This window comes from Loxodonta africana, chromosome 7 (genome assembly GCF_030014295.1).
Source record: "Loxodonta africana isolate mLoxAfr1 chromosome 7, mLoxAfr1.hap2, whole genome shotgun sequence".
In the NCBI taxonomy this organism is placed as follows: Eukaryota; Metazoa; Chordata; class Mammalia; order Proboscidea; family Elephantidae; genus Loxodonta; species Loxodonta africana.
This window is the reverse complement of record NC_087348.1, coordinates 28841828-28862702: the sequence shown is the minus strand read 5'-3', so window position 1 is coordinate 28862702 and position 20875 is coordinate 28841828. Positions and strand designations below refer to the sequence as shown.

At 36.5% G+C, this 20875-nt stretch overlaps 1 protein-coding gene and 1 pseudogene across 1 annotated transcript; one reads left to right on the top strand and one right to left on the bottom strand.

The window, feature by feature from the left end:
- The first annotated feature begins 1397 nt into the window (after positions 1 to 1397).
- Positions 1398 to 2531, top strand: LOC100676105 (olfactory receptor 10AG1-like). Its single transcript, XM_003422722.3, has one exon. It carries the CDS (start codon positions 1398 to 1400, stop codon positions 2337 to 2339), a length of 942 nt encoding a protein of 313 aa, XP_003422770.2. The 3' UTR covers positions 2340 to 2531.
- A 10846-nt stretch (positions 2532 to 13377) lies between these two features.
- Positions 13378 to 20516, bottom strand: LOC100666035 (olfactory receptor 5D13-like; annotated as a pseudogene).
- Positions 20517 to 20875: the final 359 nt, after the last annotated feature.

Here is a 20875-nt window from a genome sequence, read left to right as displayed (position 1 = left end):
GAAAAATACTTGCCCACAAAGGAAATCAAAACCACTTTATCAAATACCTACTTAACCAGGCAATCTATTAAATTCTAGGGCTACAGACTTAAAGAACATACTATCATAATTATAGTTACAGAACATAACTAAAAAGTCAACAATTTAAAATTGGTAGGTAGGTGTTGTATTTTACCAGTATTATCTCATTTAATTCTCAGAAACAAAGAAGTAAACTTTCGAAACTTCAAATAATTGCTTCATGTTACAAAGATAATAAATCACAAAGACAGACGTCAAATTCAGGTCCACTAAAAAAAAAAAAAAGTAGATGCTGAATTGCAATAAAAAGAAGTATGTGCAATTGGAAGAATGACCCACACTTAGTGAGTCTCAATATCCTTATAGTTAAAGAAAAGTGAGCTTAGAAACAGTTATCTCAAGTGTTGCTTTTTTGAAGAATAACAAAAATCATGGTGGGTGTTCACAGCACAATGGGTATAACATAACAGCCCATATCTTTCCTTCTCCTGTCCTAAACACGTATACACAGGTAACAAATATTCTCCATGCTGCCTTTGCTTTTCCAGGGTGACCACATTTATTATTCGTATCTGAATCAATGTTCCCAGGCTGACTTCCCTGAATAAAATCCTCATGTCCACTTAATATCCTACCAAAAGATATTTGTTTTATTCACCTAAGAACAATAAAATACTCTCAAAATTTTCATTCTAAACTATCTAATATGAACTCTATTCTAAGAACTTATATGTTTAAAGGAGCCCTGGTGGCACAATGGTTAAGAGCTCGCTGCTATCCAAAATGTTGGTAGTTCAAACCTACCAACTGCTACTTCGAAACCCTATGGGGCAGTTCTACTAGACTCCATAAGGTTGCTGTGAGTTGAAATCAACTCCACAGCAATGGGTACAGGCACAGGCTTAAAATCATCAATGGATAGGAAAAGGAAACATCTAACTAGGCAGTTGAAGATATATGTTAGAAGACAGTTTATGATACAGTGTTAGACAAGTTTGACTGAGAAAGTGCATACAGAAGTACAATGGGATTGTCAAGGCGTGCAATTAATTTAAAGTGAGATTAGATGGCAAAGCCGAGGGTCCATCTCCAGCAGTTACCAATTGCTGCAGTGCTGTGTTGAGTAAGGTATAGAATATCTACCCAGGGCTGTGGTCCAAAAGCATAGTGAAATGATCTTAAAATAAATGTGAGGGGACAGTTTACTATGATTTAACAGGAGGACCTGGGACATACATAACTACTATCATTCTTAAAGTGCCAACAATTGCAGTGATCATGAAATCCAACCCAGACACCTCAATACAATTTAGAGAAGAGGCAAAGAGATACAGAAAGGTAAAGGAAACACACATGTAAATTCACATTTTCCACAGATGAATCGTCAAGGAATGCCACCAGAAGATAATCTAACTGAAGTGGTGGAATTTGTTCTCTTGGGCTTTGCTGACATACCCCATCTCCAGTGGTTCCTTTTTGGATTGTTTTTAATCATCTATGTTATTATCCTGATGAGCAATGGCACCATATTCCTAATAACAAAAATGGATCCTGCTCTCCAGAGCCCTATGTATTTTTTCCTGGCAAATTTTTCCTTCTTGGAGATCTGCTATGTATCAGCTACTCTCCCCAGAATGTTGATGAATCTTGGGACTCAGAGAAGAACAATTTCCTTAGGTGCCTGTGCTGCACAGATGTGCTTTGTCCTTATATTTGGAGCCGCCGAGTGTTTCCTCCTGGCAGTGATGGCCTATGACCGCTACATGGCCATTTGTAACCCTCTGCAGTATCCTCTAGTCATGAACCACAGGGTCTGCATTCAGTTGGTGACTGGCTCCTGCACCATTGGAATCCCAGTTCAGATAGGGCAGATGTATCAGATTTTCTCTCTGCCTTTTTGTGGATCTAAGCAAATCAACCACTTCTTCTGTGACATTTCCCCAATACTCAAGCTGGCTTGTGGGGACACCTTTGTAAATGAGATGTTGGTCTACACAGTTGCTGTGTTATTTGGCATGGTTCCATTTCTGTTGATACTTGGCTCCTACAGTAAAATCATCTCCATCATCCTGAAGTTGCCATCAGCCACAGGCCAAGCCAAAGCTTTCTCTACCTGCTCGTCTCATCTTATGGTTGTGATGTTATTCTTTGGATCAGGCATTATTACATACTTAAGACCCAACACTAGACACTCAGAGGGAACTGACAAAGTGCTTTCTCTTTTCTACACTATCCTAACTCCTATGTTTAATCCCCTGATATATAGTTTAAGGAACAAAGATGTCATAATGGCATTGAGAAAATTGCTATATAAATAATTCACTTCAGTAAAAAATAAGTTAAATGTATAAGAATTGCTTTCTCACATATTTTTTAATCCAATTTAAATGGTGTATACCTTGTCTTTCTATAAAATGGCAATTATTTCCAAGTTAAAAATTACATGTAATGTTGTCAGACCTTTCTGTTCAACTTATATAAGTAATACCTGTATCAGCTGATAGCAGATTGTCCCATTAGTAATTCTATAATTTCATTGTGCAATGTCCTCCCTCAAGAGGAACTTTTGCAGGGGCTGATTTAATTTAATCTGTTGTAATACGTAATTTGTTATATCACTTATCAGGAAGCATTTAATTCATTTCCAAGAATGTCCATACAGTTGTGACATCCATTTTAAATTATGATGGTATATCAATGCCATTGAACATTCAGCATGATTTATGTTTATATCAGATTAAAGTTTTCTATATAGTACAATCCCTATGGTTTGAGAAAATAGGTGTTAAAATATGTATATATAATTAGAAAAGCATGAGGTTAGTCACAAGTTTTTGATTTTGCTTTGTTTTGTTTTAGCTTTCTGGAGATGATAAGAGGGATGAGAAAATTATAAAGAAGGGAATTCATTTAAAAAAAAAGTACCTGCTATAAAAACAATAGATGTCACATACCTACCTTGTACACAGCATACACACACACACACACACACAGATACACTTTGAAAATGATGAACGGAAATATATCATCAAATGTCAATTATGAATATTCCAGAGTAAATTTTCTATTATTTTCCTTTAGTTTTTTTTTTTCCCCCCTGAATATTTGGTCCTTATTGCAATTAACATGTGTTTTCCATGAAATCAAGAAAATGGAACAATAAATCTGTGTTCATGTGAATAATAAAAATGATAGTAGTTAGTTGCTTGTGCTGTTTCCCTACTTCTGTTTTATAATTGGCCTTACTCCATTCCAGTATTTTAAACTTACCTAATGAATCTTTCTTATATGAAGGCAACAGATCCCCCCCAAAAACTACAAACCGTCTCCATGAGTTAGTTTAAAAAGAATGTGCTGAAGATTTCATCTGCTTTGTAAGTTTTTACCCAGAAGTAAAAGAAGTCAGTTACATCCACATTTACACCGACACACCGAGCTCAAGTAGGGAGGAAAGTGCAGGACTACTCCTTACTCAGAACAAAATAGAGACGATATGTAACATCTCTGATGACAAGCTCAAGAGGAAAAAGTGTACCCTGATCAAGAGCAAGGAACAAGAAATAAATCACCAAGTTTCTCCTGTGACTATCAAATACTATAAAAAAAATCTAATGGACATTATTAGAGACAAAAAAAAAAAAAAAAAATTTTTTTTTTTTTTTTTTTTTTAAATCTAATGGACATTATTAGAGACAAGGGAAGTATAAAAGAAATGAGAATATAATAACAAAAAATAGTTTCATGAAAATTTCCAAGCAGAAAGTGGGTCACTCCTGACGTTATTAGAAGCAGAATGCAGTGAGAGAGAAACTGTGAAGTCCTTTCGTTCTCACTGTCTCATGCAGGGGAAAGAAAGTTTGGGAGAGGAAACCCCTTACCAAGCATGATGTCCTTCTCCAGGGATTGGTCCCTCCTGATAGCATGCCCAAAGTAAGCAAGACAAAGTCTCGCAATCCTCATTTCTGAGGAGCGTTCTAGCTGTGCTTACTCCAAGACAGACTTACTTGTTCTTCTCGCAGTCCATGCTGTATTCAGTATTATTCACTTACACCACAACTCAAATGTGTCAATTCTTCTTCTGCCTTTCATTTTCATTGTCCAGCTTTCACATGCATATGACCCTATATGACAGAAAAAACTGCCCCCATACGGTTCTCTAGGCTGTAATCAGTATATGAACAAAAGTGCTTTTCTCCTAGGGAGACACTGGTGGGTTTGAATCCTCGACCTTTTGGTTAGCAGCCAAGTATTAAGAGTTGTGCTAACAGGGCCCCTTAGAATATATATATAGAACTTCCAAAACTCAATAATAAGAACAACAAAAAAGCAATTTTTAATATTGGCAAAAAGTTTGAACAGGCACTGCTCGAAGAAAATATACAGATGGAAAATCAGGCCATGAACAATGATCACATCAATTTTGATTATGGGTTAGAAAATGATACCAGTAGACACTTAGTAAGGTCCCTAGGTGGTGCAAATGATTCATGTTTGACTACTAACCCAAAGATTGGTGGTTTAAAACCCACTCATCAGGGTCAGGAAAGAAAGGCCTGACAACCTGCTTCTGTAAAAAGCACAGCCAAGAAAACCCTCTAGACTGGCATTTCTACTCTGTAATATATGGGGTTGCCATAAATTGGAAACAACTTGACAGCAACTTTTTTTTTAGACCTTTATTAGAATAACATATGTACATAAACAAACCTGATAATATAAAATGATGGCAAGAATTCAGAGCAATTAGAACACTCATATGTTTCTGGTGTGAATGCAATTTTGGAAATTCCTATTTTGGAAAATTTGTTGGTAGTTTCCTATAAGGTTAATTGTATACTTATTATATGATCCAACAGTCTCACTGTGGCTTTTCGCCATAGAGAAATGAAAACCTATATACACAAAATCCTCTAAAGAAATATTCATAGCAACTTTATTTGTCAAAGGTGGCTAACCTCTGTTTCAATAACCATTACAAAAACTTATATTTTCATTTTTTTATCTGATTTTTAACTCAGTCAATAAAGGTAAGCAAGAAATTAATCTTAATCAAAAGTAAGTGTGAACTATTTCTGACCAATATCAAATTTATTTTTATAGAATCTTTATGTCTTAAATATCATCACAGAACATTCACATTCAGAAAACGACAAAACAAAAAGGAATTCTGTTTTTTTTTTTTTTTTTTCAATTTCAAACACTGTTTCAGATAAAAAATAAGCACACACACAAAAAATAAGCTTCTGTAGTGTTGATTTACAACTCGTAGCGGCCCAGCAGGACAGAGTAGAGATGCCTCCCGGGGTTCCCAAGGAGCGGCTGGTGGATTTGAACTGCCAAGCTGTTGGTTAGCAGCTGAGTTCTTAACCACTGTGCTACTAGGGCTCCACTGTTTCAGATCGTCTTTGCATTTTTCTGAGTTTCGTGATTATAAGATAAAACATCGTTTTCTGTTGATGTTGTTTTTTCAACTGTCTTTGGACACCCTTGTTTCCGATTTCTGTTTTAGATGGCCCGCCCTGCTTTGAGAGCGGGGATAAATGCAGAGTGAGGATGTAGGAACGAGAGCTTACGGAAAGGTCAGACACAACAAAGAGGATGCAGTTTCTGAGGACGAGTGTCAGGTCAATCGTGGAGTGAATGACACATGGTAGGTGGCAGGTAAGAAAATGTAGTGATTTATTCAACAAAGAATGTTAATCTTCTTCCATATATTAGGTTCTAGACTGAGTTGTATAAGTGAGTAAAACATAGTCACGGTTTTGTGGAATGATGAGGTGAAAGAAAGCCTGCATTGTGCCGTCTTAGAGAATTAAAATCACGTCTTAGCAATATTGCGTGGTTAGCTACTAGTTCCTGACTGTCCTTGAGACTCAGAGCATTTTTATCATTCTCCATGATCAGATTTTAATTACAAGCAATTTGTCAGATAATGACTGTGGAAATACCAGTAGTGCTGTAATATTTAGTCTAGAACTTTATAGGCACTGCGGTAAGTAGTTATTTGACTTTACTCAGTTACAGAAAATCCACGGGATGTGTAAAAATGGACTAGATTGTTGCTTCTGACACAATTGTGTCACCTCTAGGACACTGTCCACGATTAACACTCTTAAAGTATGATAAAAAATGAGCCTCCTCTTTTCAGTGAGTTAATATCTATTGACTTTAAAATTGTTGTTGTTAGGTGCTGTTGAGTGGGGTTCCCACTCATACTGACCCTATGTACAACACAATGAAACACTGACCAGTCCTGCACAATTCTCACAATCATCGCTATGTTTGAGCCCATTGTTGCAGTCATTGAGTGTCAATTCCTCTAGTTGAGGATCTTCTTTCTTGTTGACTCGCATGATGTCCCTCTCCAGGCAATGGTCTTTCCTGATCTCATGTCCAAAGTACATAAGACAAAGTCTCTCCATCCTCACTTCTAGGGGGCATTCTGGCTGTACTTCTTCCAAGACAGATTTGTTCATTCTTCTGGTGTATTTATGGTATATCCAATATTCTTCACCAACACCTTAATTCAAAGGCATCGATTCTTCTGCTGTCTTCATTATTCATTGGCTAGGTTTCTCATTCATGAGATGACTGAAAATACCATGACTTGGATCAGGCACACCTTAGTCCTCAAAGTGACATCTTTACTTTTTAATCAGGTCTTTTGCAGTAGATTTGCCCAATGAAATACATTGATTTATTGACTGCTGCTTCCATGGATGTTGATTGTGGATCCAAGTAAAATGACATCCTTGACAACTTCAATATTTTTTCTGCTTGTTGTAGTGTTGCTTATCAGCCCAGTTGTGAGGATTTTTGTTATCTTTATGTTATAGCGAAATCCATACTGAAGGCTGTGGTCTTTGATCTTCATCAGTAAGTACTTCAAGTCCTCTTCTCTTTCTTCAGGCAAAGTAGTGTCGTCTGCTTATTACAGGTTGTTAATAAGTCTTCCTTCAAACCTGATGCCCAGTTATTCTTCATATTTTCCAATTTCTTGGATTATTTGCTCAGCATACAGATTGAATAAGTGTGGTGAAATGATACAGCCCTGACCCATACATTTCCTGATTTTAAACCATGCAATATCCCCTTGTTCTGTTCAAACAACTGCCTTCTGGTCTATGTACAGGTTTCCACATGAGTACAATTAAGTGCTCTGGAAGTCCCATTCTTTGAAAAATAATTCATAATTTGTTATGATCCACACATTCAAATGCCTTTGTATAATCAACAAAATACAGGTAAATATCTTTCTGGTCTCCTTTGTGTTCAGCCAATATCCATCTGACATCAGCAATTAATTCATTTATTTCAATTATTTCATGGTTCCCTAAGTCCACACCATTGTGTTTACATTAGTGTGCCTGATCTTTGCCACCTTTAGCTCTTTCTAAACTGAAATTAACCCTTTGAACTGATATTATCAAGAAAAGTGAGCTTCAGTCAACACAACCATTAATGCCTAACCCCCCAATTCCAGATTCCCAAATCGACGACTCACATACAGAGATTATTTAGTTCATTTCTCCCTAAAAACTTCTGTTGGCAGTTCTTTTGATATTTACGTCATTGTATAGTTTTAGTAACAACCATACCCATGTGTAAAAACAATTTTAGTTCCTTTTTTGTGCTTGTATTTCTATATCATAAAGCCATTTACATCTATTATCTGACATGATGTTCTACATTCATCAATTTACATTTTTGTTTATGGAAGCAAATTTGTGTATATCACTTCTCATTTAATATTTTATATGCTACAAGAATTTAATACACAGTTCATAATGGTTATGAAGATTACGATAGTGATGGTGGTGGTGGTGGCATTTTTCTTTTCTGAAATTTATCAAAGCAAGAATCAGAATGTCATGGGACAGTCATGTCTTAAAAGTTCAGATACCTGGTTTTTAATCTTCCCTTTACCAAAATCTTGAGAAAGTCAATTCACTATCTTTCTCATCACACTCACAATCAGTAAAATGGTAATAATGATAATATATCCTAATAACTCACAGGATTATTATAAGCCTCAAATATCTACCTAGGATGGAAAAGCATTTGGAAAAAATTAAAGCATCACAAAACTGAGACTTTGCTGTATTTACATACAAGTCATGGTGAAATCACTAGCTTTCTTATGTTTTATATTCAACTTCTCAGAGGTAATCATTCCAATTTTTTTTTTTTTGAGGAATGAAACGTTGCATAATATCAATTACCTGGAGGAAAACCTACTTGCTTGAACATTGGAATTATTGTTTCTTCAAAAATGTAATAAATTATTTTTTCCTGAAAAGTGCTGCTCATATATTAGCCCACTGAACAGATAATATAAAAGATAGTTAAACCTTCCTTAATATTCAAGGAAGATATCAAATAACCATTAAATTATTTATTCAGGACCAATCAGTAAGTATAGAATAATATAGTATAGGCTTCTTTTACACTTTTTCAAAATTTGTTCAAAGCTTTGCATTTTTTTCTTATATTTCTCTACTCCCTATATTTCCCAATGTGTTAATTCTTACTAAGGTAACCTTTAGAACTTATTCTTTTGACCCGATTATTTATATGATACCTATTATCAGCTAGGAGCCATGGTAGAGTAGCGGTTAAGAGCTCAGGCTGCTAACCAAAACGTGGCAGTTTGAATCAACCAATCACTCCTTGGAATCTCTATGGGGCAGTTCTACTCTGTCCTACAGGGTTGCTATGAGTTGGAATTGACTCAACGGCAATGGGTTTGGTTGTTTTTTGGTTTATTATCAATAATTGAGACTGACTGGAAAAAAAAAATCTGATGACATACTTTACAACAGTAGGCATCTGATTATATATATAATTCATTGACTATACATGAATACCAGAAAGAGCTCCATACATTTCTTGAGGTAAAGGCCAATTATTTATTCTAGTGTTTTTTTTTGTTTTTTTGTTTTTTTATATTGCTCTGATTTTCTGGGTGGTAGCATTTACTGAGCCCTAGCCAACAAATAACCCCCCCCCCCAGAAAAAAGTACATAAGGGGGATCTAAAAGATGATTTGGTGGACCATTTGCTAAAGGTTTAGACTGTCTCTTTTATCATAGTGGTTGTTTTAATTCATACACCCTCAGGAACATTTATTTAATAATAAATATGTGTGCATTCCTATCTAAACTATTTTGAATGATTTTATGTGTGGGTGTGTATTTAGATTGTGACAAGAATGCACTTTCAGTAAGCTGTGGTGAGTTGGTGGGAAATAGACCCAGCCCGTTTCAGTCACACCTTTGCCTCTGGGCAGTAACTGGTACCAGCCCTGTTTCCTAGTTGACACAGGGAAAAGGCACTGGGAAAAGGACCTGAAGTTCAGCAGGGCAGGATTATCCAATAAGCAATAATCTAGGATGTGATGAAACCCATATGAAATTGTTTACTACAAATTAGTAAGTAAACACAAGTAAGCCCATGCATACCTTGCTTAATGTAAGTGGTACATACCTTGATTACCGGTTAATCCATCCCTGCTCAGTTAGCACGGAGGATGGAGGACTCAAAGCCTTTCTGCTTATGGTAGCTGAAAACTCATCATCTCTTGCCACGACCAAATGGCATCTGTTGAACATGCCCTGTGCACCCATGAGCCTGGCCCAGATGAGGAAGTGGGTCCATTCTGGGGACCAAGACTTCTTCCACAAACTGTCTCTGTGAGGCTGGTTGAAAGGCTGGAAAAACGAAGATAGGGCAGGCTGTAGGCTAGGCCCGTCACTGCTAAGAGACAGGTATCCAGGCCCTGAGGAAAAGAAAACGTGAGTCTCCTGGTCTCTAGAACTTCCTGTTGGATGAGTAGCATGGTGAAGAGAAGCTGAGAACAGATGTGACTGAAGCCCTGTTAGTAAGAGAAGTTATCACTCTCAAGGACCATGGGGAACCATTTCTGACGTGTGCACAGACTTTACAGTGTGTTGTTTGTGATAATGGTGGTTTCTGTTCATTGCACCCCAGACAGAGACTCCTCAGACAGTGTCCTTGCTCCCCATTGCAACTCTAGGAGGCCAGGGTTATAATCCCAATCTCACTCAACATTTTTTACATATAAAATTCAGTGAAATTAATTTTGTTCATCATGTTGTACAACCATCACCATTATCCATTGCCAGGGTTTTTCTTCACCTTTAACAGAAGCTAAGTGAAGTGCCATCTAAGCAATTTTAGCAATTCACTTAGTGTGAATTGATGTTCCATTTACTTTTTCATTAAGACTTATGATGTTGGCACATTTTTTGTGAGTTATTCTCTACCTATATTAAAAAAAAAAATCCTTTGTCGTCCGGTCGATTTCAATTCATAGCACCCTATAGGGCAGACTAGAACTGCCCACAGGGTTTCCAAAGAGCAGATAATGATGGATTTGAACTGCTGACCTTTTGGTTAGCAGCCAGGCTCTTAACTGCTGTGCCACAAGATCTCCAAGTTCTTGTGAAATGACTATACATTAACCAATTTTAATTTGGTTGATTGTCTTGTTATTAATGATTTCATGGGCTCCTTTATATATTCTGTGTAATTAACAGCATATGTATCGTGAATATTACTCCCAGTCTGCAGATATTTACTTCTAATCTGTGGACTTCCGATTCCTGTTCTTGACGATATCTTTTGGTGATAGGAAGTTTTTATTTTTGATGAAGTCACATTTATCAGTTGTCACAAGGATAGTCTTCTATACTTTCTTCCAGTAGCTGGAGATGTTTGTTGAAGTATGTAACACATTTACATTTTTTTTTTTAATGGGGGTGACTAAAGAGCAAGATTTTTTTCTTCCATTCAATTACCGTGTTTTTCATGGCATGTTTTAAAAATCAGTTATTTACTGGTTTATATCTGAACTCTATTTTATTTACACTTTTCTCTCTTTTTGCTAAAACCACACAACCTCGTTTACTGTTGTTTTCAATAAATCTTCAAATCCTCCAACTATGTTCTTCCTTTTTAAAATACTTTTGGGTATTTTGGACATTTTTCATTTTTATACATAACTCAAACCCTGGTGGCACAGTGGTTAAGAGTTCAGCTGTTAACCAGAAAGGTCAGCAGTTTGAATCCACCAAGCACTCCTTTGAAACCCAATAGGATAGTTCTGCTGTGTCCTACAGGGTCACTATAAGTCAGAAACAATTGGATGGCACTGGGTTTGGTTTTGATTTATGTCAGTTGTTTCAGATAACTTTCGATTTTGATTGGGGTTGTATTAAATGAGTAATTTTGGGAGAATTTTCATCTTAGTAATATTGAATTTTGATCACTGCGTATGCTACATCTCTCCACTTAGTTTGTCTTAAATTTTTCTCAGTGATATTTTGAAGTTTCCACTCTAAGGTCTTAAAAAAGTTGGTAATTTTATTCTTTATATTTAGTTTTTATTTTTTACAACCGGCTTTTTTTTATATTTGATATTTCTATTAAAGTGATATTTTAATTTAAAAGTTTTCTGTTTGTGAAGCTGAGTTGGGATGAATTCAAACTAGGTTGCTGTAAATTGAGGATATTTATTTTAATCCCTGAGGTAATCACTAATAAAATAATTTTAAAAAATACAGAAAAATAATGACAATGAAATCAAAATGGTACACTAGAAAAAAATCAATAAACACAAAAGGAAAGAGATTGGAAGAATGGAAGAAAAATGATCCAACTATATGCTATCTTTATGATACTTGAGACCCAAAGATAAAAATGGGTTGAATATGAATGGATGGAAAAAGATATTCTATGCAAATTATAATCAAGAGAGCTATGATGCTTATAGTAATACTGGACAAAGTATTAAAATATTCCCCTGGAACATTTTGTTGAGTATGTATGGCACATGATGACAATTCAAAATTAACTAAAAAACATAATGCTATATTTATATATTATAGCATGTTGAAAACAGTATTATATATATTGCTAAGCAATCAGAATAGAATACAGAAATTGCTTCCTGTTGCTGTTGAGTCAATTCTGACTCATATCAATCCAGTAGGACTGAATAGAGCTGCCCCATAAGTTTCCAAGAAGCTAGCAGCTGATGGATTCAAACTATCAATCTATTGGTTAGTAGCCAAGCTCTTAACCACTATTGCTAGTAACAATTTCTATAAAGAGAAAATACAAATTTTTAAGTAGAAAAAAAATGCTCAAGCTTTAGACAAAGCAAGCAACATTTCGGTTTGCAGATAGATTACGATTATGATACCTGGAAATTTACCAAGACATCATCTATCTTCAATCACGATACAGTATCACTCCCCAAAGACAGTCATTTCAGTAAGTGAATCAAATGATCCATTAATTCATAAAGACTGTGTCAAACCAATTACAGTTATGTCATATTTATTTGGAATATCAAAGAAGGATATTTTCCATGAGATAATATTTACCATAAACTTAAGTAGATTGAGATATTGGATCCTATTTTTCATTCCCCTCTGTATCTGTGCTCCTTGCCATGTAACTTTTAAGCTCTGCAAGAGGCAGATATCCTTCCTCAAACCTTTGACTTTGGTCTCAGCTCTGTGATTCACATTGACTATAGAATATAACAAAAACAGTTGCTTGAAAAGCTTTTGTTAATGCATGTTTCCTTTTGTGACTCAGGCACTGACGTTGGAAGAATATACTCTAGCTACCCCAGTGGTCCAAGAAGGATCATAGATACATGAAACAGCTGCCCAATGAACGTATACACTTATTGTCCTGAGTCGAATTCATCAGCCAAGATCAGGCTAGATCAGATGACCTCAGATATTAGCAGATCATAACATGTTTTACTGTCTTAGTATACAGAGATAAAATAAAATTTACATGACCAAATAAAATTTAAACAATCCATATTTTGGACTGTTCAGGCAGAGATATGTCTTATGTGCACTTTAAAATGTGAAATGAAATTCATATTTTCAATATATTTTGTGCCTCAGGGTTGAACAGACCTTTGTTTATTATGTTTACTCTATTATGCTATGATATATCCTCTCTCCTGCTAAGCTATTCATTTTCAGAACATCTCTATAAACCCATATTCAGAAAGACTTCGTTTACATGGGTAACCACATTGCCATTTGTACTAACTCAGAAATCTTCATTTGCCTAACTCTGATTCAGAAACCTTAATTTAAATAGATTGAGCTTTAATAACTGTGTTGCTAATTCTTTTTCAACTAATTTACTTATCTTTAAAGAACATTGGTATTGGATGATCAATCAAATGGGGAGTTACATTAGACACGTGCACTGCTTTGCTATTTGAAAAGGAATGTGAATAAATAAATCAGCTAGAATACTTGGACAATTTTCTACATTCTCTGAAAATGAACAAATAAATCTTTACAGACTTTGCAGTTTGTGACAGGGTAACTTTGTACTAACTTTCTTACTGCCTCCTTCACATCTTTGTTCCTGAGGCTGTAGATCAGGGGGTTCAGCATGGGGATGACTACCGTGTAAAACACAGAGGCCACCTTGACCATGAGCCATGAACCCTTGGAATTAGGCACTCAGTAGAGAAAAAGGATGTTTCCATGGAAGATGGTAATGGTAGTTAGGTGGTAGGCACAGGTGGAGATGGCTTTGTGGCGCCTCCCAGTTGAAGGCATCTTCGTGATAGTGATAAAAATGAAAATATAAGATGTAAGAATGATCATGAGGCTGCTTATTTCATTGAATGTGGCTGACACTAAAATGATCTTCTGACTAATGTAGGGGTCAGAGCAGGACACAGCAACAATGGCAGCATGCTCACAGAGAAAGTTGTTTATGAAGTTGGTCTCACAAAAGGATAATGTCAACAGAAAGTAGGTGAATGTCAAGGAACAGAGTATACCCCAAGCATATGAGGCAGTCACCAACAGGAAACAAAACTTCGGGGACATTGCAACCTTATAGAGCAAAGGGTTACAAACTGCTACAAATCGATCATAAGCCATTGCTGCCAACATGAATGTTTCGGTCACCACAAATATGCAAGCCAAGAAGAATTGGGTGAGGCACCCTGTGAAGGAGATTGTTCTGTCTTCCACAACCAAGTTTTCTAATAGTTTGGGTGTAACTACTGAAGAGTAACAGAAATCAACAAAGGACAAGTGGCTGAGGAAAAAGTACATGGGGATGTGGAGTTTGGGGTTGATCCTGATGATCACAATCATGCCCAGGTTCCCGATGACAGTGACTGTGTAGATGGTCAGGAAGACCATGAAAAGGGGCACCTGGTGAAGGGAAAGACAGCACACAGTACAGAAGGGGTCAGCATAACTGGACTAAAACAAAAGCAAAGATGTTTCCTGAATAAACTGAATGCTTCGAAGGCCAGCATAGCAGGAATGGGGATCTGGGGACCATGGTCTCAGGGGACATCTAAGTCAATTGGAATAGAAAATCTATTAAGAAAGCATTCTGCATCCCACTTTGGAGAGTGGCATCTTGGTCTTAAACTCTAGTAAGCGGCCATCTAAGATTCATCAATTGGTCTCAACCCACGTGGAGCAAAGGAGAATGAAGAACACTAAAGACACAAGGTAATTACGAGCCCAAGAGACAGAAAGGGCCACATAAACCAGAGACTACATCAGCCTTAGACCAAAAGAACTAGATGGTGGCCAGCTACAACCGATGACTGCCCTGACAGGGACCACAACAGAGAATCCCTGCAGGAGCAGGAGAGCAGTGGGATGCAGACCCCAAATTCTCGTAATAAGACCAGACTTATTGGTCTGACTGAGACTAGAAGGACCCTGGTTTTCATGGTCCCCAGAGGTTCTGTTAGCCCAAGACAGGAACCATTCCCAAAGCCAACTCTTCAGATAGGGATTGGACTGGACAATGCAGTAGAAAAAGATGCTGGTGAAGAAGGAGCTTCTTGGATCAAGTAGACACATGGGACTATGCTGGCATCTCCTGTCTGGAGGGGGGATGAGAGGGGGTCAGAAGCTGATGGAATGGACATGAAAAGAGAGAGTGGAGGGAAGGAGTTTGCTAACTCATTACAGGGAGAGCTATTAAGAGTATACAGCAAACTTTCACATAAAGCACAATAAAAATTAAAAAAAAGAGTTGCACCTGGAGGTCCGGATATTCTGAGAAGCCCAAGAGCATGAATATGGCTCTAGCACTCTGATTTTCTTGGTTCCTGTTGAGAAAATAGGATAGTTGATTCTCAAAAGCAAAATGTGAATTAGAACACAATGAAGAAACACTGAGAAACTTATTGTCATCAAAGACAGTTATTAAAAATGCTTAATATCTACAGTTTCATTATTTCATGTTAGGACTTACTAATATCCCAGTTGTACACTGAATGTTCATTTTTTAGAGTAATAATTTAAAGAAGAAAGTTGAGAGAGAAAGAACAAAAATAGAGTTGACCCTTTTATATTTCAAATGACCATATTCAGTATCATCAGAAGCAGCTGGCTTTCTGAGAGGGCCATCCTGGCTCTTCCCATGAACCTGAGTTTAGTGAAAATGTTTGTGTTGAAGAAAATACACATCATGAGGTTCAGCAGTATCTTTTCTGGCTCACCTGTTCAACTACGGGAACCTAGAACTCAACTGTCAACATAAATACAACACATGCAACATGGTACGCATTTTACGTATTTTTAGCACATATTTTATCATTTTCTGTTTCACAATAAAGGTCACTAGACTAAGAATTATTGTTTGTTTTGTTTGCTTCTGCATCCCAAATGGGACACTAAGACATAATATATACTCACTAATATTTATTCAATAAAGGAATGTATGAGTATATGAGTCAATAAGGTCTGGACATCATTTCTACCTGGTTTCCTTTTTCCTCAGTGTTGTTTATGCTTTCTTATCCCTCTCTAGTTTTCTCAGGTTCATTACTGTAAGAAAGATGCCTTCCAAAGACTAATTCCTCAACAGTCTCTCTGCTACCATTCTAAACTATCTTGATTGCTACTTAGGTAAACTATGACCACTTATTCACAGGCTGAGAGAGCCTTGGTGTCACAGTGGCTAAGTACTTGGCTGCTATCTGAAAAGTCAGTGGTTTTAAGTCACAGCCACTTCACAGGAGAAAGGTGTGGAAGTCTGTTACTGTAAAGATTTACAGCCTTGGGTCCTATGGGGTAGTTGTACTCTGCCTTGTGGGGTCACTATGAGTTGGAATTGGCTCCACAGCAACATTTTTGGATTTGGATTCACAGTCCGAGTCCTCCACTTTAAAATATTCTGCACAACATTTCCAGAATAATTTTCCATTGTGATTTTTTCCTGATAGTAAATGGCTTTTAATTTTCCAACTGTTTCTTATTAACGAATTCACGAAATCTACATTGTTCAGCCTACCTTTTCCAGAGCTTTCCCTGGTCTATATATGCATCCTCATTACCACTAAATCATTCTTCTCCAGCAATGTAGAATTTATCCAGCTCTGTTCAACAGCACGTGCTCATTTATATAAAGTTGAAATATCCAAATTATTCCCTCTTGTGTAATGCTTTATTTTCCCACTTACAACTGAAAACATTAGGCAATGTTTCTGTCACAAACCTGTAATACTAGGAAACACGTTATTCATTTTATTATAAAATTTCTCTCCGCTTTATAGACACAAGCTTTAATTTTAATAACAGACAGGAATTGAATGTTGTATTGCATCATTTCCAATTATGTATGTTACTGCCAAATTCTTCCTAAAATTGATTTTTTTTAAGGACAATGCCCATACTTTATAATTTTCTAGATTCTAAAGTGCCCATTAAGGTGCTGAGTACACCATGGATGTACAGTTAGAAAACCAGGATGAATGTCACTGGAAAGGAAGGATGATCTATACACAACCTCTAAAGCCCTCAACCATCTGCATTAAGGAACAAAGTGCACATCATCCAGCTGGATTTGTACATGTTTTTGCCTCCTGCAAAACTTACTTGGAATGCATTATTATCCTTCTAAAGTGAAATACAACAAAAATTGAATCAACTTACCTAAGTGGAGTATTTAACTTATTCATTTATTGAAGCTTCTATGTTATGATTAATGGACTTCAGGAAAGTTCCTGCAGAGAATTCAACTAATCTTGTTGAGAATAGTATCAAACCTGAATAAAGTAGCAAGAGTTTACAGTATATTTAAAACAATATTTTGTGTAAAGGGCTACTACCGTTCAATCTATTAAGTATACTCAGAGATAGCAGGGAGAAAGGCAGACCTAAGAACTGAATCCTGGCACCATGCTGTGCCACCAGGGCTGTGGGGATATGGACCCTAGAGAATATCATTGATGTTTTGCATTGGAGGCCACAAATGGGGCAATTAGGTGACACAACACTCCCATGTGATTTTTTGGTTGCATACAATTACTTCTAAAGATTGAGGAATAACTTCATCACCAAGTTTAACCCATAGATCTTTATTTATTTTTTTTTTAGTTAAACCAGATTAATATATGTTTGTTTTTGATACCAGCCAAATAACAGAAACACAAAGGAAAGAAAAAATCAGCTGTTGTGCAAAAATACAGAGATAACTACTATCAATTATTATTTTTTTTTTCCCAATCCAGAGATAACTACTACCAATCTTAGTTGTATTTTTGTTTTCTCATCTCCTATATGGGAATAGGAAACCCTGGTGGTGTAGTGGTTAAGAGCTATGGTTGCTAACCGAAAGGTCGGCAGTTTGAATCTACCAGGTGTTCCTTGGAAACTCTATGCGGCAGTTCTACTCTGTCCTATAGGATCGCTATGAATTGGAATCGACTCGACGGCAATGGGTTTGGTTTTAGTTTTATACGGGCATAGGAGCCCTGGTAATGCAGTGGTTAAGAGCTTGGCTGCTAACCAAATGACTGGGAGTTCGAATTCACCAGTGACTTCTTGGAAAATCTGTGGGCAGTTCTACTCTGTGCTACAGGCTCTCTCTGAGTTGAAATCAACTTGACTGCAACAGGTTTTTTTGTTTTTGTTTTTCTTTTTTTTTTTTTGTATATGTGCATATATTTATGAGCATATGTTCACACAATAAGTATTGTAGTTTATATGGTTTATTATCCTCCCTTTTCATTTAACATTATATTGTGAGTTCATTTTCTACTCGTACCATTCTTTAGAGAATACCATTTACATTTCTCTTCCAAATATGGGCACAATGCTATTCAATGCTCATATTTATCGTTGAATTTGAGAATATTCTTGAGGTTATTATATTTTTCATGTCTATAATACAGGTTTATAGGAAAGATAGTACATTTATTATTTAATTTTTCATCATGCATTAAGACACAAACTTCACAATCTCAGTGGCTTGATGAAGTAGAACAAATGTTAGCAATTTTTTTTTTCTTTTTTCTGTCAAGAGCCATGTAGTAACTATTTTAGGCTTTGTGGACCATACAGTTTGATCACATAGTCAACTCAGTTGTTGTAGTATGAAAGCTGCCACAGGCAATACGTAAATCAATAGGCATAACTCTGTTCCAATAAAACTTTACAAGAATAAGCCATAGGCTAGACTTGCTTTGCAGATGGTAGTTTTCCAGCCTCTGTGATAGAAGTTTATTTCTTCACTGTTCGAAGTCCACATTTTTTTATACATCAGTGGGTAGACACCATCTAAGTAGTGGTACAGGGGTCCTGGCTCTTTCCAGAATGTGACTTCACTATCATCACGAGGTTTCTAAGGTTTTGCTTCTCTTCTGCAAGATACCTGAAGTTGATATCTTGGATTCTGAAGATTTCAAGAGGCTGCAGAAGAGGAAAGCTTAGAATGCATATTGAAAGTTTTATGGGCCAGACCTGAAGGTGTCACACATCTATCCCCCTCATATTCCATTGGCTAGAAATCAAACAAGACTAACTGCAGGGAGTCTAAGAAATGTAGTCTAGCTTGACTGGAAGAAGAGGAAATGGGTTTGGTAAGCAAATATCCAGTCCTTTCTCATGCTTTGGGCATCACATTCAATCTTTTGATACTCCTGTCCCTAAAATATCTCCGTTTCAGCACAACTTACATCTTCTTTTTGCTTGTCACTATTCAACCACCCTTAGCAGTGATTCCTTAAGACTTAATGTTTTCCTGCCCCAGATATCCCTGGGTCAGACTTTGATCATTCTCCAAAATTGAAGGCCCAACAAGAAGGAGAAGGATGCCATTTTACCTTACTTCTGTTAAAATAACTATCTGAAAATTATTTTTTTCCAGACTTTTCAAATTTGAATCCTTTTAGATTCAAACTGGATTGCCTTAGATATCTACAGTAGGATGAAATGAGTCAAGTGAAGACAATGTATTCAACATTTATTTTCAGTTCAGAGATCATCACTGATCTCTCTGGATAACTGAACTTCCTCCTTTCTTTCAGGACTTCTCCCATGGCTTTTACCCCTTCAACAACGGTACACCTCTGAGATTCTAACATTAAGTGAAAAATCATGTTCTGTGTTTATAATGTCTTACCTCATGAAAGCTATATCTACATTTATCTATTTCAAGAATAAAAATCCCAAAGATTAAAATATTTTTCACGTTGTTTTTTATCTGTACTTTCATAAATTTGATGTGCTGGAGTCTGCTAATTATTTTGTCCTCAGTTTCCCTTAAGTGTTATCTGAGGTCATCTTCAACGGGATTTACTGTTGTAAGGGCTTATTTATGGAATCATTTCATGATTACTTTTTGATTCAGGATGGTATGTGGTTTTTCATCTGTAGAGAAATTTTTACCCTGGTTTTTCAGACTTAAGATTTTCAGTTTATTAAAACATTGTGGATATTTCTGTCTTCCACTCAAGCAAGAGTTTCTGATTCCAAGAGGTTGGTTCTGTTTATGTTCCAGTTCACTTACATAAACAGTGGAGTTTAGCAATATACTTGGAACCAAATTCCAGCACGCAGCTTCAGACAGGGATACAGGCCCCTAGACAACTCCCATCTATTAAACGAAATTAGGTGAAAGTTATCACTACCACTTTTACTCATCTGTAAGCCATACATGAATAACAAGGTTCTTTAATATCATATTTCAAGATCAGTAACTAATTTCACAGTTGCCATTTTAAGTTATGGAAGATTAGATGTTTAAGAAGACAAGGAGATGTAAGAAATCTGGGAACCAGTAATGGCTCTGATATCTTCCAATTTTACTGCATAAAAGCCAAAGTCCTTATGACAGCATGCAAGACCACTACATGACATAGTCCATTTCCTCTCAGGCTTCATTTGATAATATCTGTTCCTTATTGTACTTGGTTCAACAACACTGGCCAATTTGCTGTTCCTAGAATTCTCCAGGCTTACTCTTGCCTCAGTAACTTTGCGATGGTTGTTCTCTATGCCTCAGATGTTCTTGCCCTTAATATTTGCATGGTTCATTCTCTCATTTCCAGCATGTCTTAGCTGAAATATCAGCTCAGTGAGGCCTATTCCGGCCACCCAATATAAAGATGGAGTTCCATCCCTCACCCACCAATCATTCTTGTGGTGGTGGTTGTTAGATGCCATGGCGTCGGTTCTGACTCATAGAGGCCCTGTGTTCAACATTACAAAACACTGCCTGGTCCAGCACTAAATCATTCTTACCCTACTGTAAATATTGTCCATAGTACTTATTACTGTCTCACATATACCACATATTTTAACCTTGATTTTTATTGTACAATATCATCTCATTAGAATTCATGAGAAGAGGTATTTTGTTTTGTTTTATTTTGTTCACTGAAGTATCCACAGTGGTTGGAATAAAACCTAAAAAACAGAAAGCAGGTAATAAATATCTAGTCAATGAATGTTTAATTTTTAGTGGTACAAATCCAAATATGATTTCTGTAGAGATTATTCTTTTATAAATCATGTGTGCAACC

Coding starts and splice junctions, on each gene's coding strand:
- LOC100676105 (XM_003422722.3), top strand. CDS start 1,398: ATGAATCGTCAAGGAATGCCACCAGAAGATAATCTAACTGAAGTGGTG.